Source organism: Podarcis filfolensis (genome assembly GCF_964270895.1).
Source record: "Podarcis filfolensis genome assembly, chromosome: 5".
Classification (NCBI taxonomy): domain Eukaryota; kingdom Metazoa; phylum Chordata; class Lepidosauria; order Squamata; family Lacertidae; genus Podarcis; species Podarcis filfolensis.
The window spans coordinates 85,490,052-85,518,036 of record NC_139608.1 but is presented as its reverse complement, the minus strand read 5'-3'; the positions used below and the strand labels follow the sequence as shown (position 1 = coordinate 85,518,036).

Sequence of the window (27,985 nt, the reverse complement as noted above, 5' to 3'; positions counted from 1 at the left end):
TTTCTTTCTAGATGCTTTATTTGTTTTTGCCAAATGATAAAACAGGATCAAACCCGGTACAGAGCAGGCAGGCGGCTTAAACATTCAAAGACTGTCCCTTTGTTTTGTTTTGGAGGGCAGATATATAAGTCATTTATCTCCCCCTCCCCACACCATCTCTCTTTCTTCTTTCCTACTTTAGTGCTTTCCTTCTTCTACCTCTGATATGGATAAATACCACAGCAAAGATACGTTTGAGAACCTAGTGGGAACTTGGCTGTTCTAAGGACAAAGATTAGGAATCTCTGGGACTGGAAGTGCATTTTTCAGCTCCTTGTAACAGACTTGCATGTGGGCAGATGCAGAAAGGAGGGGGCAGGGAAGGAAGGTTCTATAATTCTTCTGTTTCACCTGCAACTGGCACGTTCACTTCAATGGTGTATTCAGTAGGCTCTCCAGACCCCAGCCAGGGTACGGGGGTTCTGTTGAAAGACGGTCTATTGGTGACTTCTTGGTTGCACACAATGATAGGTTCGGGTACCAAAGGGCCAGCATCAAATTCGGGCATTTGGAAGGTCATCAGCTTGGCTGCCTTCTCATATCCCCCATACGGCATTGCAGTCCTAGGGAGATGTAGAATTGGCAATCAAGGTTTTAGCCTCAGCACCAGGGACAGTTCAGTGCATAGGGAAGCCGTAGCTCAGGCATAGGCAAACTCCGGCCCTCCAGATGTTTGGGACTACAATTCCCATCACCCCTAGCTAACAGGGCCAGTGGTCAGGGATGATGGGAATTGCAGTCCCAAACAACTGGAGGGCCAGAGTTTGCCTATGCCTGCCCTAGCTATACGTGACCCAGGGACAAAGCCAACCCAGCCACTACTTTGATAATGAAGATGCTTAGCTTTGTTTCCCAGCTATCCAAAGCAAAACATGTCTGAACCCTGGAAAGGAAAGGAAGGGCAGGGGAATGAGAAACAGCTACACATAATCGGGTGATTTGGAATGGAGACACAGTGGGCAGAAAAACCCCTTCTCTGTTCCACACTACCAAAAAAAAAAAAAAAAAGACAAGGACAAGGACAATATGAAATTATACAATTGAATATAAATATAGATGGGAAACGGCTATGTATAGTGAATACTTATCTACTTTTAAAATTTTTCACCTATGATCCTTTTCTTTTACTTCTTTATTTGTTCTTTGTTCTTTTTTTCTTTTTTCTGATATCTTATCTTTCATTTCACTCCTTTATTGTGAATAGCATTTTATAGAGGTATAAATAACTGTAAATATGAAAAGAGGCAAAGTATTCTCTAATTTTTTTCCTTGGTTATATGTATTTTCTTTTTCCTTTGTATTTTATTTTGTTGTAAATATGTATGTTTTCTAATTTGTACTTAATAAAAATTATTATTATTAAAAAAAAAAGACATTCCAAAATAGGGAAGTATGAACAAATCAACATGGAGACAAAATCTTTGTTAATAAATGTATTGAGACCGGGTTTGCAGGCTTCATCTCAAAGTGTTGAAGAAAACAATAATCAGAAAATAATAATGTCACAATACAGATTGTGTTTGATCATAATGTTAAACAATCAGAATTTTATTTAAAGGGGAAGGTGGTTGTGCCCAGTAGAACACCAGTCTGGCTTACCTCATGTCTTCTACATGACTGCATCCTAGAAGACCAGAGCTTTGTAACAAATATAAACTGATTTGCCCCTTCATTCACTCACCTTTTACAGAGAAGTCTGATGAGGCTATTGTCAACCCTTAGCATTCCAGTCTTTTTGTGTGTCTCTCTCTCTGTGTGTGGTCCTGCTATCTTTTTACAGACCCAATTCGTGGAAAACTTCCCCCCACTTAAAATGCAGTTGCGGCACCAGCTGGTCTAGTCTGAATTGGCAAAGTGCTGTTGAGGCCTTTCAGGGCTACTGTACCTTTCATTAGAATGGTCCTCATTGAGTTCCCCTCTCTCTCATTGCTTTCTAGGTCACTCAAGATGTGTGCAGTGATGAGCTTCCCCTTAATTACATAGAAATGAAAGCCTCCCCTGCCCCATGAAAAAGGGAAACAAATGCTTTGTGGGGCAATTAATTACTACTGCTGTACGGTGCTGAACAGAAAGCAACTAGAGGTTGAAACTGGAAGGAAGAAGCAGAGGATTTCTTCTGAATGGGAATGACTTCTGAGTACACTTGATAGAAGGATCTTGGGCCAAGGGGACAAGCCTTGCCAGATAATCTAACATGGTATCGTGCCCTGTGGAATCATTGTTTTAATTCTGCTTCCGGTTAATTGAGGAAAAGCAATGCTCTCCCAAGGGAGAGTTGCTTGGCGCCTTTGTTACATGTTTTTTTGGGGGGGACTTCATCTTCCCCTTTGTCTAATTAAACTGTTTGTGGTGGTTGAGCGTCGCAACCCCAGAGTCAGTCACGACTGGACCTAATGGTCAGGGGTTCCTTTACCTTTATGTTGGGACGCAAGTGGCACTGTGGGTTAAAGCACAGAGCCTAGGGCTTGCCGATCAGAAGGTCAGCGGTTAGAATCCCTGCGACGGGGTGAGCTCCCGTTGCTCAGTCCCTGCTCCTGCCAACCTAGCAGTTTGAAAGCAGGTCAAAGTGCAAGTAGATAAATAGGTACCGCTCTGGCGGGAAGGTAAATGGCGTTTCCGTGCGCTGCTCTGGTTCGCCAGAAGCGGCTTTGTCATGCTGGCCACATGACCCGGAAGCTGTACGCCGGCCAATAAAGTGAGATGAGCGCTGCAACCCCAGAGTCGGCCACGACTGGACCTAATGGTCAGGGGTCCCTTTACCTTTACGTTACGTATTTTTGCGTTTTTATACTGTTAACCACCAGAGGTGTACCTAGGGTCCTTTGCAACCTTGGCAATGGGCTGTATCAGCACTCTCTCCCTTAAAAAAAATCACTTTACCACACGCCTTTGTGCCACAGTGTGAGACAAACGGGAACCTTATCTTGTGTTTGATCTTGCCACAACAGCACACACACATATGCGTCACACTCTCCACAGTCTGATAGGTGACTCCTTGGAGGGGGGCCTGGGCCTACGCCCCCAGTGGAGGTCAGTTTCGCGTGCGCCCCCTGAAGTACGCCTCTGTAATCAGCCCTGTGATCCCCAGATGAAAGGCAGTATAGAAACTGAATAAACAAACAATCAAATATCTTTCCCTACTGTCGTACTGTCCACATTCAACATACCCTCCCCTCCCCTGCCACATTGTCGCGCAGTTTTCCTCGTAACAACTCCCTGTCATTTTCCATCTTTCCTCCTGCGATGAGGCTACATTTTAATATTTTAATGTTCCATTATTTTAATGTTGTATTTTATTTTTGTTTTTAAGTTGTAATCATTCATCTTGTTTTTATTATTGCTTGTAAGCCGCTCTGAGCCCGGCCTTGGCTGGGGAGGGCAGGGTATAAATAAAAAATTATTATTATTATTATTATTATTATTATTATTATTATTATTATTATTACTACTACTCTCTGCATCTTCTCTGCTCAGCCCTTCACAGTTTATAGGATCATCAATTTGGAAGAAACCAAAATGCCATTTTGCATGGAAACCAGAGCCTGTTTCAGTCCCAGCAGAGAACAGGGATTTCCAGTATCAACAGACCTTGGCTATTTTGTCTTGTACTCGCAGTATTATTTCCCTAATTACCAAACAGCTCATTTCCCTTGCATTTAAGGGGAAAGGGTCTTTTTCCTAATACGAGAGTCTTACTTCCTTTTGCTGAAGCTCCAGATCAAATCCATTTTCCGTTTAACTCACAATCATCTTACTTACCATCCACTGTCAGCCTCCACCAATATATCAAAAGTTTCCCCTTACCTGTTGAAAGATTTATAATGGCAGAGGTCTGCTTTGGAGCCATAAGAAAGGAGGTCAATTGTGAATTCACTTTTCTCTTGTGGGGTCATGCCTAGAGCTCTTTCCCATGGAGAGATGTAGGTCTTAAAAATGGAGACATGTTTCCCACTTCCACCTTTGCCGTCACCTGAAATATAACAACAACAACAACAGATGATTTAGGTCATTTTTTAAAGGCAAAGCAGAGGAACACATAAAAGAATGCCAGTGGGGCAGATAAATGTTATGAATTATAAAGTCAAAAGGTAGCAGTAGGTTGCTTCAAACAAAATCCAAATTCTGCACCAAAGAATCAGAAAACCTCCATTCAGAATAAATTACGAAAGTTGTGCCATTCTGTGTGAATTTACCAGAGTGCCACATTATCATTTATTTGGATGCAGCTGGAATAAGTTAGTAGTAGGAATAATAATGTTGTAATAATAATAATAATAATAATAATAATAATAATAATAATAATAATATAATTTTATTTTTTATACCCAACCCATCTTTCAGTGGTGCTGAAATGTCTGCAAACTTGTCCTTTTCCTGGACCTGGAAGCTTAAACAATTGAATGTTTTATGACTGTCAGGGGTATCCAGATTTTGGGAAAGATAATGCAAAAGGCAGGATGCGGATGCGGATTGCTTCTTGCTCAACTGAAACACGTATTTCAACCTCTGGAGCAATAGCCCCAAAAACCTGGCATCTTTCCTCACTTAAACTTGTATGTGTTATTTATATATATAATATATATATATATATATATATATATATATATATATATATATATACATACTCACAGATACTTGCCTTTCCCGCCAGTGGTGTCACTTCCTCCGCTACCATCCACGCCTCCTCCTGTGCCGGCAGATCCCTCGGTGTGGCCTCCTCCTGTTCCTCCTGTTCCTCCAGCTCCACCTTTGCTCCCAGGTTTTGGAGGAGGAGCAGGAGGGTATTGCAGTTTACTGGATCCATATTGCCCTACAGTTACACCGCCCACCATCCTCCCACTGCTGTGTGAATAACCGTGAGAATCAACTCCGTAGTGTCCCCCAGATGGGATGAATCTCTGAAAATGATCCTGGAAGGGAGGAGGGAGAGAGAGAGAGAGAGAGAGAGAGAGAGAGAGAGAGAAAGAAAGAAAGAAAGAAAGAAAGAAAGAAAGAAAGAAAGAAAGAAGTGTGAACATCAAGGTGCAGATTCATTACACCTATTCCCAGCTAACAAAATTCTTAGTGGGCCCTATTGCTGTTGGCAGGGTGGATAAAAATCAATCCAATTTTTTTAAATGTACTGTATTTTTTGCTCCATAAGATGCACCAAACCATAAGATGCACCTAGTTTTTGGAGGAGGAAAACAATAAAAAAAAAAATTCTGAATCCCAGAAGCTAGAACAGGTTTTGTTTTTGTTTTTTTAATTGCTTAACCACATCAGTTAACAAACATGGATACATATGCTATAATGTGATTGTTTTAGTTAAATAAATTGTTTAAATTTTTATTAAGGAAATGATTGTTTTTCTCCTTCCAATGAAGTACAGCAGAAAAGTTGTTCAGTGATAAACAGTTAACTTATTAAACCTCCCAATAATTTCATAATTATCAGTCTATGTATTTCTAATAGTATAACCAAATCAGTAATTTTTATATAACTGTAAAAACTACTCTGAAAATTTATTATATTCAAAAAATGAAACCTTAATCTGGTTGTAAATATCAAGATTATACCAGAAAGAATGAGTCTTTCTGTAAAAAATTATTTAAATCAAGTCTTACTAGCTAGTGATTTAAATCGTGATTTAAATTGATTTGATTTAAATCAAATCCACCCTGTGAGCAGTTATGCCATAGGTGTAAATGCATTGGCCTCAAGGTTATCTTTGTAAACCGCTTAGAGAGTGTTGTAGTTAAGCAGCATATAAATTCTTTAGATAAAATAAAATATTAGAAAGGAGCAACAGTGAGAATTGCCACTGGTAAGAGTCTCTGTATCTTTGCTAGGTTTACTTACATCGTGAACCACCCTGTGATATTCAGATGATACAAATTTAATTGATAATAATAATGATAATTAAGAAATAATAATAATTTAGGTTCTGAGAACTAGATTGTTAGGACAAAGTGCCCCTTGTTGCAATACTAGGGCAGCACTCAAGATGTAACGGGCGGTAAAAGGCACAACTAAGACACAACAATGCATAGCAGCAGGAGGAGACCTGCTAGAAAAGGAACAAAAATTACCAAGCCTACCTGAAATTTTAAACTTGACTTAGTCAAGTTTACCTACAAACTTAGAGTTGGGTGTGGGAAGAAAATCCATATATGTGTATGACATTGATTGGTTGGCAGCTTAATTGATATCTAAGGGAACTTCCTCCACCAATTCTGAAAATTGGGTGCCCTTCTTCACCCCATGATTAAAAACAAACACCTCTGCTATGCCATCTGTGTGCAGATTTGTTGGGTGTTTTTTCCTGCAGGTTTTTTCCTTCTCCATGTAGCTAATCCCAGCAAGTCATTTTGACTTTTGCCAACAACAGGCAATCTGTGCACTAACTAGATGATGTTCATATTATCCTGCTACAGTGGTACCTTGGGTTAAGTACTTAATTCGTTCTGGAGGTCCGTACTTAACCTGAAACTGTTCTTAACCTGAAGCACCACTATAGCTAATGGGGCCTCCTGCTGACGCTGCGCCGCCGGAGCCCAATTTCTGTTCTTATCCTGAAGCAAAGTTCTTAACCTGAAGCACTATTTCTAGGTTAGCGGAGTGTGTAACCTGAAGTGTGTGTAAACTGAAGCGTATGTAACCCGAGGTACCACTGTATTTGCCTTCACTAAATACATTTTGCAGGAAAAAATTAAGGAATCACATAGGCAGCCTGTGCAAATCATGAAACAGAGAGATAACAGCAACTACACAGGTTCTGTTGAGCAAAGGCACACAATTGCAGAATTGCAAGGCCCGCTGGGTCCACCTGCAAAATCACCTCTGAGGGATCCTAGCAAAACCCCACATTGTTTGTTTTTTTTAAAGGGTCAAGCACTTTGCTTGCCTGTTACATGCAGCACTGTTTAGTGATGAGAAGCTTTCCAGGCTGTAAACAGGCTTCCAAGGCCAGCTGTTCGGTCAGCTAAATATAGGAGAGAAGAAGTGAAAACCCCACAAGGCTGAGTGTAGAATTATCTAACACTCCACTCCATGTATTCAGCTGCAGTCGCCAGGGCTTCACGGCAGGTCATCCAATCTGCAGTCTGGGCACAGAGCCATCAAGCAAACTAAACTGACAGAGCTCTGGGGAATCTCCCTCCCTTGCCTATATAAATTTTCCATTTTAAGAACAAGGAGAATGAATTCCCTCTGAATGTTAGGAAATATGGGATTGGGGGTTGAGAGGGGGAGAGAGGAAGAGAATCTGAGTCATGGAAGGTTTCATCTCTAATGCTGCCTGGAGCTGGAGGCTGTGGCTGGTAGGGCTGTCTGTTCCCGTACTAAACAGGGAAGCACGGAGCGGCACAAATGCGAACTGAAATCCGCAACTGGTTTCTGAGTTCAGGAGGCCAGACTGCTTGAAGGGTGAGCATGTGACGATGATGCCTACGTCTGCAGGTGGGCAATTCCTCAACACAGCTTCACACTAAACTCCAGCCGCCAACAACCATCTGGGCTGCTTCCCTCCCTCGCATCTGCTTCCTCTTCTGCCAGGCTAAAGTCCCTGTGAGCGCTTACCAAAATTGTGGGCGCCCCAGCCTTGTTTTTATCCAGCAAAGGTAAAGGTAAAGTGACCCCTGACCATTAGGTCCAGTCGTTACCGACTCTGGGGTTGCGGCGCTCATCTCGCTTTAGTGGCCGAGGGAGCCAGCATACAGCTTCCGGGTCATGTGGCCAGCATGGCTGAGCCGCTTCTGGTGAACCAGAGCAGCGCACGAAACACCGTTTACCTTCCTGCAGGAGTGGTACCTATTTATCTACTTGCACTTTAACGTGCTTTTGAACTGCTAGGTTGGCAGGAGTAGGGACCGAGCAACGGGAGCTCACCCTGTTGTGGGGATTTGAATCTCTGACCTTCTGATCGGCAAACCCTAGTCTCTGTGGTTTAACCCACAGCGCCACCCGCGTCCCATTATCCAGCAAAAGGAGCTAGCAAAAAGCACCCACTCTTAATAAAGCCACAATTGATCCTCTGAAATGCCGAGCTGTTCTAAGAATGGCTACGCCCACAATTTGAAACAATCTCATGCACGTAAACTGCATATTTAGTGGTGCTTGCACTACAAAATAAAAAGTGCACCTGCAGTGAAATGCATCCAGTGCATTTCAGTTACTGAGATCCAATCATGCACCACCTGGATTTTCTACAGACTTAGCTTTTGAGCTAAGTTTGGTGGTTGTCTTCAACAAGGAGAATGGAAAGCCGGACTGAGCAGGGGATGTGGGTAGATGAGAGTGAAGAAGATGAAATCCCTGGGCACTGATCTAACTTAGCTGCACAATAACATCAATACTGTAGCCTCTGTCTAGCCCAATCACAAAAACGTCCCATACACACCAATCCTAATTCCTAGGCACATAGTAAAGAAACTCTTTTTAGCACATATTCCTACCAAAAGAGGGCACAGAGCAGCATCAGTCAGCATGGCCAGTGGTCAAGGAGGATGGAAGGTGAAGTCTATTTGAAGGGTGACAAGTTTACCAGCCTTGTCACAAGAAGATCAAAATATACGGAAGGATGGAGGTGATCAAACAAATGGAGATGCCCACATAATTCTGCTCCTAAGTCATTGGGTATATCATATGGTAGATGGAGGTCTCATTCAGTGAGATATACTGTATATGGCTTGGTAAACAACTTCCTTAATTTTGTTCTCTGCATCTTTGTACGGATGCAGTCCTGTTCACCCTTGAAACAGTTGTTTAATTTCTGGCCTGTGTGATATTTAAAAGAACATATTCTTTGCTTGCACACCCTCCAGCATTTCTCCAATGAAAATAGGGATGGTTGATTCAATAATAGTTTTTATTATTATTATTGTTGTTGTTGTTGTTGTTGTTGTTGTTGCTGTTGTTGTTACCCTTGCCGCCCATCAGGCTGCCCCAGCCACTCCGGGGGGGACTTCCAACAGATATAAAAACATAATGAATAATTAAACATTAAAAAAATCCCACTTCCTTATACAGGGTTGCCTTCAGATGTCTTCATACCCTCCAACATTTCTCTGATTAAAATAGGGACATCCTAAGGGAAAGCGGGACATTCCGGGATCATATCAGAAACTGGCTTCTGTAAATCCAGGACTGCCCCTGGAAAATAGGGACACTTGGAGGGTCTACAAACTACTATGTTAGTAGGATAGTCTGAGAGCTGGTGACTGCCCCAGAGCTTCATAATTGAGCAGGGATTTAAACGTGGGTCTTCCTGCTCGAAATCTGACACGCTTATCTGGTACACTAAACTGGAACATTCCCTTCTACTGGGGCCTTCCTACAGCTGCGTATACACATACACCCCATCCATTCGAAGCATGCCCCAGAAAGAATCCTGGGAACTGTAGTTTGTTAAGCAACGTGTTGTGCTTTAAATAGCTAGTGTGGATGTGACCCAAGAGCTGCTGTTCAGGAAAAAACCAAGTGTTCTGGGGACAGATGTGCTCCACCTGAGTACAATTAGGAAGGGAATCTTTGGATAGCGACTCGAAAAGGCCTAGCGAAGAAGGGTTAACAAAACCAAACACCAGGCTTGGTGGAAGGGAGAGACAAAAGTCCAAAGCGGAGTCTTCTCTGTGCTTTAGGCAAAGTCTGCAAAATCATGAGCGAACGATGCCAATCAGAAAACAGCCAAAGGGAAAAAGGGGTATTGATGCATCAGGTTGTTTTAGATGTTTGTACATAGAAAAATGCATTTATTATGAAAAATAATTGGGAGAGACTGGGGACACCAGCAGGATTATGACCTATATTGGCATTATGAAGACATATGGGGTGAGACATATGGATGTGTGTTGTCTGCAATAGCTATAGGTATGTTTTGTTCAGAGGCAACAAGAAAAGGGATAAAATGATGGGCTGTTCACCAAGATATCCACTGAAGGACCAATTGATCATGGATACAACAGCTGTTGCGAGACCTATCTTGCACAAATATATATAATAATAATTAAAGTCACCCAAACTAGTGGCTATTCACTACATCTTGGGACAATGGATCGCATACATTGATTGTGCAAAGAAGTCCTTATTTTTGTCTTTCCTGAATTTACACCCTGCCGACTAACACTCCTAGCCATCGTGTCAGGGCTCCCGCCACATTTTGGAACCTAGAGTTCCAGGTTTGCCCACCCACTCAAAGAGAGTTATGGGGAGAGTGATGCAGGTGCAGACAAGGTGCTGGTTCCCAAGGCTCCCCCTTGCATGTTTATTTAAACCTAATATGAAGTGGCTCTTGAGTTCTAGCATTGTGTGAGGGCAAGGGAAAATGTTACCTATTTCTTCTTTCCACACTGTTCATCATCTTACACAGAGCTCTCATTCCCCCAACAATCCAATAACACCTGGTTCTAGTTCTTGAACAGACAGGTGAACAGAAACCCTGTTTAAAGTGTTCTTTCTTTGAAAGCCAAAAAGTCAGTTCTTAGGGTTAATACCGACAGTGCAATTGGTGACCCCATTAATAAATATCTGGGTATAATAATAAGAGATACTGATGAATCTTAAAAGGTTCTCCCCTTCATAATATCTTGAATACAGGCAAATGGTATGGAAATGAGCAAATGAGTACTTCCACCCACAGAACATGAAACCAAGGGGAGAAATGTATGCAACGCACACACACAAAACAATATATGTGCAAAACTATATTTCTGCAAGCTTGAGAGGTTGGTGAATGATGGAATAGTAGAGATGAGATATATCTAGTGAAGAAGAGAAGTGAGAAGGTAGATGTGTGCACATTCTATTTACACACACACACACACACACACACACACACACAAAGGTAGAAGAGATGGGGAGGGCAACGGTTTGGTGGGGGCGTTAGAAAAATGTTTGTCCTGGCAAAGTGACAATGTGGTATGGCTCATTCCTGTTCTGTGAGGTATTAATCACCCCATGAGTACAGTGCTCATTGCAGTGGGACACAGGACCGAGTGTGGTGCAGCTCATGTAAAAAGTAGCTGCTTCAGACATCAGGAAAGGGCATTTTCATACATTTCACTTTTGTTTTTGTTGTTACTTTCAATGCCATTTTAATATAGGACCAAAATAACCCCAAGGCACAGGAGCTGCATGTCTACTGCACACTAACGGCTGGCATGCTGATGTCCTTTGGACATTTGCCCAAAGTGGCTTGAGTTGGTCACCAAATAGCCTGGCTAGCCCAGAGGGCACCTTCAAGTTTGGTGCAGGCCAAGCCTTCTGTTTCAACGAGAGAGAACTCCACTTGTGTGCCCTTCAGCTGCCTCACATGGAAGTCCCAACAGTGGCAACTTTCCTGATGCCGCAAGGCACTTTGGCTGTCTTTAGTTCCAGCATTTCTATATGTGCTTCAGGAGAACTAGGCAATGAAAAACGATCCACCTCAGGGAGATGGAACTGCTAGGCATCTCAAGGTCCTGACGTCACTGGGGGAGGAGGCCTGCTGAGTTGGGGAGATGCCACGAAGCTCTTTTCAGTGTGCCCTAAAGGGAATGATTGAGACCACCATGTGTGTTTCTATTTCCACCTCCCTGATGAAGAGCTTCCCAAAATGCTTACAGTCTATGTTATTAACAACACGTCTGGAGTTACAGTCACTCGCCTTCAGTCACTGTCCTCAGCCCTTGTAGAAAGGAGCCTTTAGTTTGAAACGGGGGAAGTTAAGACCTCTCCAAATCCATGTCGTGTTGTACATGGAAGCTGAAATCCTCTGTAATTAGTCAGTTGTTATACGGGAGTCAAACGCCTTTCCTCAAATAGCCTGTCAGATTGTTTGGGAACTACATTTCCCCAGTACTCAAACCACTATTCACAGTTGCTGGCAAAGTAATGAAAACCCCAATATATCCATGACATGCAATGAATGCTATAAGGATCTGGGGTTTTTTGCATGTCACGGGTCGCTAATGGCTGGAATCTGCGATACTGCTGATGATGAGCAACCCTGTGCTTACCTGTGCAGGTAATATTTCTATAAAAAGTTAAAATAATGCCTGTGAGGTGTTTCGTTGCAATTCTGTACATGTTTATTTAGAAGTAAATCTCCCTATGCTCATTGGGACAGAATTGCTCCCTGCATCTCCTATGTCAGGAGTCAGAGGCCACCTCAGATTCTGAACCCTGAACCCTTCCCCACACCCTCCAAGTGTCCCTGTTTTCCAGGGACAGTCTTTACAGAAGCTGCCCTGGTTTCTGATTTGATCCCGGAAAGTCCTGCTTTTCCTTAGAATGTTCCTATTTTCATTGGAGAAATATTGGAAAGCTATGGTAGGACGTCTCTATTTTCATTGGAGAAATGTGGGAGGGTATGGAGTTATGTGACCCCTGAGCCAAGGAGATAAGTACAGATAAGATAAGGAGAAAAATACAGCCTTTAGAAGACATCTGAAGGCAGCCCTGTATTATGAAGTTGTTTAATGTCTGATGTTTTATTATGTTTTTATATAAGTTGAAAGCCACCCAGAGTGGCTGGGGCAACCCAGCGGGGTATTATTATTATTATTATTATTATATAGAATGTACCTATTTTTATTGGGGAAATGTTGGAGGGTATGCATCCCAACATTGCTAAAAACAACAGCCATTGAAAATAAAGCCAATCAGTGATTATGTCTGCGACCTACATGCACCGCTAATGGTGTCTGCATGGTGTTGGGGATCCTGAATTAGGAACTCCAGCCTCTGGCACTGTCCTGGACCCATAAGTCCTGTGGGAGTCTAGGGGCGGTCTGCAGCATATTGTGGGTTGCCAGCATCCGGGGCCTTGCTGGTGCGGAGGGGGGATGGGAGGGAAGGAAATGGACAGGGTATGCATGTGCATTTAACTGCCTAACAGCATCTGTGTTACCCAGGAGATAAGAAAAGAAGAGTCGATCTGTTGTCTGGAAAGGCCACTTCCTGGTTCGCATGGAGAAGCTGTTTACAACAGAGTCCAGCGACGGAAGCGCACAGCTGTTTTGAGGCAGCACCACGTGCTGACATTTTGCGCCCCTAACAGTGTTGCACCCAAGGCAATTGCCCCTGTGCCTCTGCACACTACGCCACTGACCTGTTTTTGGACATGCAATTATGTGCAATTATTGGACGGCACATAGCTTGAAAAAGCTGCCCTTGTCCAAGGCCCAGTACTTAGATATGGAGGAAAGACTAGGACCTTCTTTGCTTGCCACATGGAAGTCAGTGGCCTGAGAAGAAGCAGTGAAGCTCTGCCTCTGCCTGCCACTGTCTCTTGCTTCTTTAGTTTGACTGCAAAACTTAGGGAGGGTCTAGGAAATATAATGAGATATCACACTATGCAGAACAGGGCAACATGTGAATCCAGGACATGCTTTGGATTTCCCCCTGGCATGCAGCCCCTGGAAGGCTCCCCACGAGGAATGACAGCCAGCCCTTTGGGTTGAAAAACAGACCCCAGGTCTATTAAACTATTTCAGCTATATTTAAAGTGGTAGGAAGGGTCATTTGCTTCATTATAACCTATGTGCTTCTCTTTGTACGCTTCGAAAAGCAACTTCGAACACAGTGAGTCAAATTCAAGAATAAAAGCAATATTTTATAGCATCACGTATATTAACAATGTATAATAAAATATATATGTATGATGTAAATTTTTCCTCTTATTGTTCTTAAGTGATGTGGCTTATAATAATAATAATAATAATTTATTATTTATACCCCGCCCATCTGGCTGGGTCTCCCCAGCCACTCTGGGCGGCTTCCATAGAAACCAAAAATACATTAAAATATCACACGTTAAAAACTTCCCTGAACAGGGCTGCCTTAAGATGTCTTCTGAATGTCAGGTAGTTGTTTATCGCTTTGACATCTGCTGGAAGGGCATTCCACAGGGCGGGCGCCACTACCGAGAAGGCCCTCTGCCTGGTTCCCTGTAGCTTTGCTTCTCGCAATGAGGGAACCGCCAGAAGGCCCTCGGCGCTGGACCTCAGCGTCCGGGCAGAATGATGGGGGTGGAGACGCTCCTTCAGGTATACTGGACCGAGGCCATTTAGGGCTTTAAAGGTCAGCACCAACACTTTGAATTGTGCTCGGAAACGTACTGGCTTTCTTGCTTCTGGATGGTAATCATCCTCTGCAGTTGCAGTGCCAGCCCTAACATTTGGCAGAGTGGGGCAACTAATTTTGAGAGTCGGCAAATTGTTCCTGTTGTTGTATTTCTACTCCCAAGGAGAAACACTCGCAGGATTTTCTGCCTCAGATGCTAAAATAACTTGCCTAGCCTTAGGCTCTATGCACCTTGCCTGAGAGCAAGGGGAATCATTTGTAGTTCAGCTACAGGCAGCAATCTGGGTCTGTTCTTAGCAGGGGCAGGGCAGCAGGTAGATTATATTTGCTTTTGCACTGTTTTAGACTCCCACGTGGGAACACAGTTGTCAGATCTCTATGCACAATTTGTATATTTATAAACAAACATATATCACCAAAAAAATGCCACACGTCTCCAGAACTTTCTCCTCACAAGGAAACAGCTCCTGTAGCGACTGCCGCTAGAACTTCAAACAATTTGCAGAAGTAGGTGAAATAATATTATTGGAACATTAATGACGAGGGAGATAGTATGGTGATCTGCTTTTCTGCCTCATCCTCTAGACAAGAGGTCCTTGTTCCATTTTATCCTCAAAAGATCAGGTACCGTAGGCTAGGATGAGAGGGACAGACCAGCTTGAGTCTGTTCAAATGAGCTTGACGGCAGGAATTTGAATTTGGATGTCTTATATCTCAATCCAACCTACTAACCCAAAACCACTCTGGTGAGCTGTGGGCCTCATCTTGCTTCCCAAATGATTTCAAATGCCCCCTCCCGAATATATCCAACCATTCAGCAACAGTGCTGCCAAAAAAAGAGAGTTATTATTAACTACTATGCATTTGTATGGAGGTATACACCTAATTTGAAGATCAGTATTTGTATTAGGGCCAGCTTTTATATAGGCACAAAAACAAACTTCACCAGGAACCACAGCCGGTCCTGCCTTTGGGCACTTTTGACAGCGTGCAACCATCTAGGTATCCTTTTGATCACCATGGACAAATGCAATTGACCACACATTTCTATACTTTCCTATACTTACCACAGAATTGTCGGTGAACACATCTGGGTTGTTCTCATATATGAATTTCTCTACCCTTAGTTGACGAAGTTTGAACATCTTGGATCCCTTGTTGGTGAGGAGAGAGAGTTCTTCTAGCATCACATCCCTGGGGATGCTGATCTTCTTCCCCAGGTTGAGCTTGGACCCTTCTTGTGGCATGACTGAAGGTGTACAACAAGGACAACGTTAGAACTACAAGAAACCTACATTTTGACCTCTTTCTTCGTTCCTCCAAACCAGTGCAACCAGAGCGGTTAAAAAACAAAAAGCCTATAAAGTATGACTGGTGGAGCTGGCCTTCTCTGAAAGGAAATTATGGGCCCTTGATAATTTAATAATAGGTAAGAAGAACTTAAATGACCCGGGATTGTAAGAGAGAATCTACATGTGCTGGTGGGGGTAAGCACCCTTCTTTCCTTTCTGTAAATATTGTGTAATTGATTCCATTCCCATTATATTGGCAAAATGTAGGCTTGGGAACACACATTTGCACAGTGCCAAGCAGCTGACCTTTTTCAGAGTGGTGAAGGTTTTATTGCAGCCAAGCCCAAGGGAGCAGCTGATGGAGCTATCAGTGGCCTGTTGTGACAGGTTTTCGATACTTGTTGCAGATAAAAATCATTCGAGTCCACTCTTACTTTGATTTCACCTGTATCATGAGTGTATATGGTATACCGCCCAGTTAGGTTTCAAGCGTTCGCTTCCTGAGGAGACTGCTTGAAGGTTTGCGGCCTACCAACTGCGTTGTTGCCCTAACCTGTGTTGTTTCTAACAGGGTGTGATCCCCACAGCCTTTTAAAGAAATCTGCAGTAGGTGGAACCAGAGCCAATGACAGTCAAGATTTAGTCACCTTACTCCTCCTTGTTGAGTTACATAAAGGTGGTACTGAGGCTAAGGAGGAGCAGGAAGCAGACAGGCAGTGCCATCCCTTGGAGTGGTTGGAAGAAACAGGTAGCAGCTGGCTGAGAGCAAGACTGATGGAGCAGTGCCCCCATTCACCCAAATGGACCAGCCTCCACAGTGCACAGGTTACATCTAGACTGGGCTACAATTATGCTTTCCAAGTGGAGCTGCTTTTAAAGACAGTTCAGAGAGCGCAGTTGGTTCAGACTCTGGCCCTCCAGCTTGCTGAGATGAACAAGGCAGTTATTGACTCTGTACCACAACTATGCTGGTTAACAACGAGCCATTTCAGTGCTGGTTTTAACCTTTCAAAGGTTATTTGAAGGATCTCCTCCGCAAATACAAACTTACCTCAGCCATTAAAATCAGCTGCTGAGGCCTTGCTCTCTGACCCATTTTTAGCAAAGATTAGATGAATGGACACAGGGGCAAGGATTTTTCAGGAGCAGCTCTGCTATGGTTGAATCCCCTTCTGTGAGAACTCTCATTGCTTTTAAATAGATTCTGAATAGGTTATTAATGACTTTTTTTCAGCCGGAACTCTCCAAAACTCAGTTCTGGCACCTGTCAGGTGGGCGCCATTGCCATTCTGAGAGAATGAGGGAAGTGTTCATTGTGAGTTTCAACACCTCTTTTTCTAGAAAAATAACACCGATGTCATCTATTTTACAATACTTTTGTGCATGTTTTCTCCTGACTCAAGTATATATTACTATGCAGGTATGTTTCTTTTGATTAATTTGGTTTCAATTATAGTTTTATTGTTATTTTATTGGTAGCATTGTTATTTTGTTTTGTAGACTATCTTGCAAGTATTATTGCTAAAGGAAATGAGTGAAATAAGTAAATAAACGAAGAAACAAATAGTGGTCTTGAATGGCCACCATCTTGTTACTAATCACCAAAAAGACACACACAAAAAGCCTCAATCTTGCTCTGTAAAAATTCCTACATTATTGACGTCAAATTGTGTGTCCTTGCAAACAGTTTGTTACAGTACATGTAATACACACAATGGTACCTTTTCTAGTCATGTTTCTTTCATGTAAGAAGTATGACCAGAAAAGCCACACGTTGCCATATCAAAAGCAATTGTTATGATCTTCCAACAAAGAGGGAAATAACAGACAAGGTTTTGTTATCCGCTATTTCCTCAGCAACTGTGTGCTGTTTTCTCCCTGTGGAAGACTGGGGGATACTGGCCTTGGTTGTGTTCCAGAAGCAGTGGGGTTGGGGCGCAAGTGGAGGACCACAAGGAGTCAAGACGAGGGATAGACCAAGCCAGGAGAGAGCAGGGAAGCCCAGAGCCAAGGGGATGAGGGACCCTGGCAGGCCCAGAACAGCTGGAGTGACAGGAATACCAAACAGTTGACCGAGGAGAGAGCAAGGGTGGGACCCCTGGATCCAGGCTATCAGAGTTAATGGGTGTGGAAGGGACAAAGGAGGTCATAAAGGGAATGAGGCTGAGAAAATTTTGCAGGAGGAAGAAATAGAAAGGGAGTGAGATTACCTGAGAGCTAGAGAGGAGGAGGAAGAGCAGCAGCAAAGAAGCCATCACCAGCCAAGCTTAAGCAATAAGTTTGACGTGGTAGGAAGGGGCTGTGTAATGGGTGGTATTATGTGGAGAGCAGAGATGGCCCCACAATGGAAGAAAGTATCTATACAATGTGACATTTCCTCTGGCTATCCCGGAAGTGACATTTAGAGTCTTAACCATGTTTACTTCTATCTGTCCTGCTTAGCAAGCACCACTGAGTTTTGAACATGTTCAGTTTTTTGTTCTACTCACCCTGCAACTTCACCCATCTTTACACACTACCAGCTATCACAGACAAATGGTTCTTTCTCAGTTAATGGCAATATCACTCAGGTGGCATCAAGCAGGGTTGGCGGTACCTTTGAGAAGCAATAACACTGGCCTACAAACTAAAATTACTTCATGCCAACCTGTCGTCCTCAGTTGCTTATTCTATGAAGTGGAGATCTGAACTCTCTAGCCATGTCCACTTCCACCATTTACAGCAGATATTGGGTGTCAAAAGACAGAGCAAAAGGACTGATCTCTATGGGTCAGAACAGATGTTTGACTCAGGCAAGTGAAAATGGGCATGGCATTTGCACACCTGACAGCAGAATTCTTAGTCTCTGTATCTCTGTTGTTGTTTTTTTACTTTTGATGATTTCCATCCTAATCCAAACAGAAATTGGCAGATTATGCTCATTAGAAATTCTAATGTGCGCTAGCCCTGACACCAAGGAAGCCAGCAGAAGCCAATTTTTGGTCTTCGCCATATTTTTAAAAATATTTTTATTTAATTTTCCCAACTACATACAAACCTAAACAAACAAAACAGGCTGTTAACATTTCATTTCTAAGGTAGCAATCCCGGTTGCCTCTCATGGATTCAATTGTTGCTTCCTCAGCAGGAGTCCACCATGAGAACTGTAACAATGGAACCTCTGTGATTTTGTTGATGTTTCCACAGTACAGAGCTGGGATGAGCCCAGTTATACGCCACACAATCGGAGCAACACCATTTTGCTCACCTTGCAGGGTCTGAGCTCTGCCTATGTTTGAGGCCCTAAACTTGAAGGCCACCAGGTCCTAAAATTTCTGCCACCGTTAACATCCCTCATGGTTCTTAGGTCACAGCTGTTCATATCCCAACCCCAGCAGTCACTTGCTGTGGCTGCTGTGCTGATAAACTATGTGCACAGCATGCTGGAGGCCATGCGACAAGGTTTCAAGCAATACTGAAGCATTTCAGCCAAGGCGCTGCCATTCATTTACTATACTGAATCAGAGCTTCGTGTGGCTTGCTTGTGCAAGTATATTTATGCACCCCCCCATCAACAAATCAAATAACTAGCGATTCAGAATCAAGCCATGCCTGTTTTCCAGTCAAAGCAAAATAATTAAACAATTAACTTCTTTCCTGACTCTTTACCACCCTGTCTGTACTGTACCTCTAATGCAGTACAGTGGTACCTCAGGTTACAGACGCTTCAGGTTACAGACTCCACTAACCCAGAAATATTACCTCGGGTTAAGAACTTTGCTTCAGGTTACAGACGCTTCAGGTTACAGACTCCGCTAACCCAGAAATAGTACCTCAGGTTAAGAACTTTGCTTCAGGATGAGAACAGAAATCATGCAGCAGTGGCGTGGCGACAGCGGGAGGCCCCATTAGCTAAAGTGGTGCTTCAGGTTAAGAACAGTTTCAGGTTAAGAACGGACCTCCAGAACAAATTAAGTTCTTAACCTGAGGTACCACTGTACGTATTATGACTTTAAACAGTCATGGATGCCCTCAAAGGATCCTGGGGACTGTAGTTTGTTAAAAATGTCGAGAGTTGTGAGGAGATCACTATTCCCCTTACAGAGCTATAGTTCCCTGAGTTCTCTGAGCAGCAATCCTGAGAGTGGCTTAACACTCAATCCCTCTTCCCAGTGAACTCTGGGAATTGTGGTTCTGTGAGGTAAATAAGGAGTCTCCTTTCAACTCTCATAACCCTTAAGCAACTACAGTTCCCAGGATTCTTTGTGGCGAGACACAACTGTTTAAAGTGGCATAATACTGTTTTCAATGTGTAGCGCAGGAGGGACACATATGTCAGTGTCAGGGCCGGATTTTGGTTTGATGAGGCCCTAAACCACGGGAGGTAATGGGGCCCTTTATATGTCTAGCTGTCCTTTGTCAACAACAAATCGTCACTGTTTTTTGTGTTGAATATATGCTATATGGTAATTTATGGACCTAATAGGTATCTAAAGCCATTTGCACATAACAAAATACGTAATTTATCAGAGTTATTGTTGAACTGAATACAATTAAGAAGAAGTATATTAATAGTGAACTTTGTGGGAGAGCCCAAGAGAGTGGGACCCTAAGCTATAGCTTGTTTAGCTTATACATAAATCCAGCACTGGTCAGTGTATATCTAAATAACCTTTGCTGCTGCAGTGCTACTTGAAATCTAAGGACTTAACATCAGTGACAGTGAGAGACCGCAATAAATATCCATATTTTCTCCTCAGCTGGGAAAATATGGGTAGTCATTGCGTCCCTCACTGTGCCATTCTTCTGCTTGTGGGTTCCATCTTGTAAAAGAAAAAGAAAAAACTTGAGACGAACTGCATGTGACTAAACATCATCACATACAGTTTGGCTCTTTGGGGTGAGCCTGTAAATATTCTAGAAAGCAGGAGACTGTTGTGGTCCTTCTACATAAGCCGTAACCTAACCACTCATGACTTCATTTTCATAGAAGCTTCTATGCTTGTTCTCTGTTTGGCACTCCACAGATACTCTAGGGAGGAAGTGCTCAGAGAGGATTTTATGTCTGCGTTCAGGTGCACATATATCTTACCTTCTTGGGTTAGTTCTAAAATGAGTTTAGTAGGCTTTCTCTTCTTATTGGGAGCCGGGGTTCCTGCAAGAGGCATGCTGTTTCTGTACGAGAATAGAATAGTGTAAATGAACTTCTCATTCGTGTTAGGTTAAATACAGAGCTGTTGCCTCTTTCACGATGGAGTTTTCTTTCGTTTGCTAATCCCTTCCCCCTTCTGGCATATATAGAAAAGGTGTCTACCAACTTCCTCTCTCAAGACAAAAGGGGCCAGTCCACACAGATGCTTCTGGAATCTTTCCCAGCCCCAGCAAATCCTAAGGAACAATGATGGCACATGACCTGTTTTTCATTCTGGCGGCATATTTTGCAGTTTTGGCCAATTTCAGTAATCACTTCTGCCAGTTCCTCAACTGCGAGAAGTGAAGTTTCAGGGAACCAGGCAGAGAGCCTTCCCAGTAGTGGCAGCTGTCTTATGCAACACCCTCCCATCAGATATCAAACAGATAAATAGCTATATGACTTTTGGAAGACATCTGAAGGCAGTTAATGGTTAGTATTTTATTGCATTTTTAATATTTTGTTAGGAGTCACCCAGAGTGGCTGGGGCAACCCAGTCAGATGGGTGACTAATAATAATAATAATAATAATAATAATAATAATAATAATAATAATAATAAGTGCCAACAGGAATTTCATGACCTGGTACCCAGCTACTCGGTATGTTTGAGGTTCATTGAGGTTCTGAGATCTCTGGTCTACAGACGAGTCACCTCAGTACAGAGAACTATATTTGCTAATTATGATAATATACAGAAGGATGTAGCAAAACAACAAATGAAATTGAGTGATGAATAAGCTGTGTGGGAGATTTTATTCAGTAAGATAACTGTGTAGGCTGCAGATTTTGAAAAACCAAAACAAATAATTTGATAATGTGGCATGTCCCTGAGGAGGACAGAAAGGACCAGGAAGCCTCTTTATTAATTTCTAGGCTGAAGAAGCTAAGGAAGATTCTCTGCTAACACTGGACCATATAAATGTTCCAGATATATTGTTAGAAACCTGTTCAACAATGTTTAATAGAAGTTGATACAACATGCTGTATGGCAGAAACGTAATCTGATGATTAGTTTACATATTATCAGATTACTTAAATCTATTACTTAAAAGCATAGCTTTTTTTTAAAGGTCACATCTACACTGCAACAGAATGACATTAGTTATTCATAGTGCTTTTCTCTGAGGGGTTTTGTTTTGTTTTAAACAATGGGAGTATCTATATTGTGCTCATGAAAATGTATGTTGGTAAATGGGCAGATTTGGCTTCAGCAAAAAAATTAGTTCTGCACTAACAATTTCTGGCTGTTTCAGGTATTCCAGAGATGCAGGTTTGTCTGCAATATGTGTCCTCGTGTGTTTCTTGCTTGAGTTAACAATGTTCTATTCTTCCTGGTTTCAGTTATCAATAACGATGCAATTTGTAATGTTGTCTTATTTCATTCATTTTTCTCACGTTATTGAACCCATCCCACTTTACACCTTGTTCTCTTTCATAAATGTGATACATCTGATGTAAAAAGAGTAAAAAAAAATTGTACAAAATTCATAATTGTTTTCAAAAACTTTGACAGACTGTTTGTTTCTCAACATGAATTCCAGCCACAAATTCTAGCATGGTTTTGGTTTACGTAATCTTGCATATTTTTTGGGCTGCTATATCCCCCAAAGTGGAAATCCAGACAAAGTTGGGGGTCAAAGTTGTTTAGCTTTCTTTGGGAACACACTCCCCAAAATGGGGGGGGAGCTTTTCTGGGAATTTTAACAGGTTTTCTTTAAAATTAATAATAATAACCACCCTACTTGCCATATGTCCAGGAGATTACTTGTATAACGGGAAGCTAGAAGAGCAGAATTCATTATGGAAAAAAAGATTTTTCATTTTAAAAAGCACCACTACCACGCAGAGCACTGTAATCCTGCGATTGCTCGAAGAATCTCACTCACTGTGCTTGGGGGCACAAAACAGCGAATTGCGTGACATTTTGTAAGCGATTTCAAAAAGTGCAAACTCTGTCCACATCCCCAGTCAAAGGCACAGCTGGCAGCTGGTAAGACATATACCCTCCCTACCCTCAAAATACCCTTAGCTGAGGCCAAGACAAATAAAGATGAACATGGGGCAGGATTAGCCCCCTACTGCAACAGTTAAGTGATTTCCATTCTTCCATTGGACTGCCTATGCATAGCCATATGTGTAGATTACACAAGAGGGAAATGAGTGAAATCTGCTCCTTACAAGTGGAGCTACAAGGGGAAAATATATATTGGGGTGGCAAAGTGCACGGGTGTGTGTATATGTCTAGCATGTTAAATTTATGATTAGGTTGAAAAGGTAAAGGTAAAGGTACCCCTGACCGTTAGGTCCAGTCGCGGACGACTCTGGGGTTGCGGTGCTCATCTAGCTCTATAGGCCGAGGGAGCTGGCATTCGTCCACAGACAGCTTCCGGGTCATGTGGCCAGCGTGACTAAGCCGCTTCTCGTGAACCAGAGCAGAACACGGAAACGCCGTTTACCTTCCCGCCGGAGCAGTACCTATTTATCTACTAGCACTTTGACGTGCTTTCGAACTGCTAGGTTGGCAGGAGCTGGGACCGAATAACAGGAGCTCACTCTATCGCGGGGATTCGAACGAGCTGACCTTCCGATCAGCAAGCTCTAGGCTCAGTGGTTTACACTACAGTGCCACCCGCGTCCCGTTAGGTTGTGCTTAGGGGAAAGCAAATTGGAAGCAAGGGTGTGGCAAAAGGGACCACCCACTGAAATTTCACCACACACATGACAAGCCACCCACCAGAAAAAAAATGCACCAATAAACTTCCACATTTAGTAGCCCAATGGCAAAGGTCCAGCATATGTCCACTTTCCTTTCTGTTACGTTGATTTAAAAAAACAACAACAGCACATAGAGCTTCTTTTGGCTAGGCCTATTCCTCATAATCACCTCACTAACATTTGGGTACCCTATTAAGACTACATTAGTTACGCCTCAGTTTTTGACAGTTGTCAAACTTCTGCGTTGGCATCACAATCCTATATTTCTACTCAAATGTAATTTTGCTTGTTTTCCACTGAAATACTCTTTGCCTGCATTGCTATAGCGGACCCGCTCACAGTGACCCCCGACCCAGGCAGCTAAGGCCTAGGCAATGTTTATGTGTAACAAACCGAACAAGAAAACATTCTGGGATTTTAAAACTGGCCACAGCTTTTAGGTAGGCTTTGGCTCAGCCATTGGGTACATATCCAAATTCAGCCTCCAGGTGGGTGGCAGATGTTTGAATGGGGTTGTGCCTGAGATTATGGAACTTCCTCAAAACATGGGTCTACATAGGTGGCCCATGCTTGGCTTCTGGACAGAGTTCTCACTAGACCCCTCTAATGGAGTACCCTGCGATCGCTCCAGTTTGGATTAGAGGTGATGCACCACTTCACACCAACCCGATATTAGACTAAAGGATTCCACCCAATGCCTTATCTGCCAAAAGTCGAGACTATTTGTTATCAGGAAGGCAAAACCTCCAAACAGGGTCAATCTTGTTTGCAGGAAATTCCTTCTCGGATCTGAATATGGTCCGAAACTTGGATGCAACTGACCTTTATAGCTGGGCCCTCTGGCCACCTGATGGCCAATTTGAAATCTAGGGGTGGTGGATTATCCCACCATTCTTTGCAGCTGGCAGAGGGAATTCCACAACTGCTGCCCACCCAGAGACTGAGTAAGCGGCCATTTTCTTACACTTGCATTTTACCCATTCTTCTGTAATGGAACTGGAAGTGTTATACATGTGGTTCCCAGGAGGTTAGACCTGCTTAACTTCAGGAAAGTGGTGGCCTCATAGATTAGACAGAGGTGATCATTTGACCAGGAGTCCCCAGTGAGTTTAATTGTTAAGAGACATTTTTAATCTCGCTCTCCCTGTCCAAGAGCCAAATTAGGTTTCACTCAGCAGAACCATAATTTAGATCTACCCCCTCCCCCCCCCAACTTCAAGGCAGCTATAGGGGGCTGCCAATTTATTCAAGGAAATGGCACTGTGGAATTTTTGTGTGACCTCCAGGGCCTGCTTAGATTTTAGCAATTTCGTCGGGAGTCCCCCCCCCCCGCAAAATCTGTTCATGTCCACACCACTCTCTAATTTGCAACTACTTCTTCAAGTGTTTCTGTATCATAATGCCCAGTTCCATTCTGTTTTAGTTCTAAATTCATTGCTGGCTTGTAATCTCTTTCCTGCACAGAATATTCCTTTGTTAATAGCAGGGGAAAATGTACTTGTTAGAACTACTGGTTTCTTGTTAATCCGTTGATCATCAGAACCTCTGCTTGCCCTACTGCTCCTATTTGGGAACAGGAGGTCTATTTAGAGAAAGCCACCATGGAGGTCCCAAATTTCTTACCGAACAGCCTAAATTTAGCACCCAGGTCATCCCTCTGACATTTCCCTATGCCAACGGTACCCACACTTCTACAGGCCTATTCCTGCTGCTCCCTATATGGCTGCCTAAAGAGACTGGCCAACTTCATACCTGGGCAAACAACTCTTCTTGTGATCCTCCCAGCCATCACACTCCTTCCTATATTTTTCACATCCTTTCAGAAATTGTGTCTCATCTCCCATGAAGCAAGCAGCCACCATATTAGCCAAAGGTTTTGTGCAGGGGTTCCTCCATTAAAGTAAGCAAATCACTGCCCCCAAATCATGAGCATCACAAGCATTTGCTGGAAATTTAAATTTTCTTATATGTTTCCCAGAATCTCACCAATCAGTGTTCTCTGGTTTCTTTAGCAGCCGCTCTGGTCTTTGAATACTGCATTTTGCCTTTGAGAACCTCAACATTTTTGAAAGACTGTGTAGAAATGGATCTATTTACGTATGTGCCACATTCCCAAAAGGTAGGCATAGGTTCAATTCAGTTTACAAACAAAGGTGAATCTGCCTAAGTCACATTTTACGAAACAATATGTGAACAGAAATGCAACTGTTCAAAATTCACACGTCTCTGAATTTTGCAGTGCAGTTCGCCAGCCAAGCAATGTGTACAAAAGTGCACATACTGAGATAAAATATGTATGAAAATGGAAAAATAACATTCAAAAATGCATTATTTTTGGAGAAATAGAACTATTAGAGAAAATAAAATGCTTCGCAAAAATGCGTTAGGCAAAAATTGCATACAAAAATGTGTATACGAGGAGAAATTTGCACTAAAATGCTGATGAATGTTCATGAGATTTTTTTAAAAATTGAAACTGATGTGGAAATGTCGAGAACTGTGCTCAGATTGGAAAAATGAGAAACTGACATAAACCAAAATGGAATTATTCACCCATTCCTAGTCATAATCAATCAATGCAATAAAACGATAATTAATCTGCCGTTGTATTTTGTTGTACACTTCGAAGGTTGAATATAGATATAGGACAATCTCTTGAAACTTAGAAAGTTATTTTCTCAAAAAACCGTTTGCATAGGAAAACCCCTTCCATTACTTTTGTTTTTGCTAATGCAGAAGTTATTAACACCAGTAGGAACAAAAGCACAGGGATATTATTTCACCACACAATCCTAATTCACCCTTTTGTCTTCCAGTTTTTCCCTTGGCAAGATGAGGAATGTCTGAGACAAGGAATTCAACAGATGAATTTGTTACATTCATTTGCTATCCATCATTAAAATTAAGGGTATGGAAGTGGTTAAAAATAAAACAAGACCACCTTTGGACTTCCAGTTTTGCTTCTACAATTATGTGGGAGAGTTCTGGCAATTGCACCCCAAACTCTCAGCCATGACAAAATAGGTAGGACTTCTTTGACAGATGGCATAACTGGTAGAATCTAGCTGTCCAGGGAGCTGATTGCACCTTCTATTTAAAGCAGAAGAAGAAATCAGCTAGCTGGACATCTAAATTCTGCTGTTTCTGCCATCTGTTCTCCAGTCTCTGATTAAAAGTACAGAATTGCAGGCATTAAACTGAGAGGATTTGTGAAATGTATCCATTGCAAGCAAGGTTTTTCATTCATTATTCTTAGATTTCAAGGGCAAAGGACAGCATTACTCTTGTCTCAAAAGACAAAACACATTTCACCCTGTAATTCCTCATTTGAGCCCAAGAGCTCAGGCTGGGCTAGGGCTCCTTCATCTTAAAACTGTTTTTACTGTGTATTTTTTTTTATTCCATTTTGAACAGTTTGAGGTGAGAAGTGAAGGCTGATTGTTGCTGTGTAGCACCTTGGCCAGAGCAAATGAGAACCCTACAGGTCAACAAAATGTCTTCCGGAATGGAGTTATTTACTGATTTCCACACTCTTCTTTCTAACTGGGATCCATCCAACCAGTGTGAACTCCATGTCATGTAGTTGCCAAATGTGTACGTCTCCAAATCAAGGGCAGCAGATGTGCCAATTAAATGCCCCATATGAATACTTCGGCAAGATCCTGGACAGCTGCTCCGGTGATAGAAAAAAGGAGCAGAAACGAGCTGGCAAGGCATTGGTGCTACTACCTGACCTCATGGGGAATGGGAAAGAACTTCTGCTGTAGTATTACTTACTGAGATAAGTTAGTAAGTGGGGAAACATGGGAGGAAACACCCCTATGTGCAGTATACTGAGATACATCCAAGAGAAAGATCTGATCTATTTTGACATTTAGTAAGGCCACGAAAGGAACGGGAGAGCTGGCAGCCTTCCCAAATGTCCTGGATGGTAACTTAAGACTGCTGAAGCTGCCAGTGCCGGCGGTGACAATTTTGAGTGGATCGCTTCAAGAAAAAGGGATCTCTGTAATGGTCATTGTCCCCAAGAGCGGGACTTCAGCAGGACTTTGCTTTCCTAGTGTAGGAAAGAGGGTCCGCTGGATTTAGTGGTTTCGGGAGCGTTTCGGGAGGAAAGGGGTCTCAGGCTCACAGGTGCAAGTACTTCTTTCTGCTTGCTTTGCCTGTTAACCCCCTACCCCACTGCCAGGCAGTGCACTGCAATGCAATGCAGACTTTCCACCATTTGTTCCGCCCCCTCTCTTGATGTCCCGTCCCTCCTAGCTACCTTTCCCGGCTCACCATCACCTTGTGCAGGCACTCACCTCAGGCACGCATGCACAGGCCACTCCGCAGAGCCTCCAGCAGCAAGAGCAGACCTTGGTGTGTCTGGCGTTCTTCGCTTGCTTGGTCTTGCAGGAGGCTTAGTAGCTCTTCTTGACCCCCCTGGGTATCCGGGGGCCCACACGCTCCCTGCTCAGGGTCTGCACGGCACAAAGTGCTGATGTGGAGTGCTGCGAATTTGACTCTTGGAGACACTGCTCACACAGACATCCTGGGGTTATTAATAGTCAACGGGATCTCGGAGTCCAAGAGTCTCAGATAGCACCAGCCCAGGCAAGGCTGGGAAGAGAGAAAAGTGCACCTCAGCACTCCCACGACAGCTACCTCAACCTGGGGCCAGATACCAAGCAGGGGACCAGCTCTGCACATCACTCTCCTTCCTCTGGGTTGTAAGCACTGCT

The 27,985-nt window shown here is 42.9% G+C and overlaps 1 protein-coding gene across 2 annotated transcripts; it reads right to left on the bottom strand.

The window, feature by feature from the left end:
• On the bottom strand, positions 1-27,985 carry MYOZ1 (myozenin 1). 2 transcript variants are annotated; one of them, XM_083615989.1, is made up of 6 exons: positions 27,566-27,985; positions 20,446-20,528; positions 15,150-15,331; positions 4,679-4,949; positions 3,844-4,009; positions 1-602 (listed from the first exon to the last, which is right to left on the bottom strand). In XM_083615989.1, exons 2-6 carry the CDS (start codon positions 20,519-20,521, stop codon positions 371-373), a joined length of 927 nt encoding a protein of 308 aa, XP_083472115.1. In that variant the 5' UTR covers positions 20,522-20,528; positions 27,566-27,985; the 3' UTR covers positions 1-370. The 2 variants fall into 2 exon arrangements, with proteins under 2 accessions (XP_083472115.1, XP_083472116.1); XM_083615990.1 differs by lacking the exon at positions 20,446-20,528 and having other exon boundaries at positions 27,566-27,928.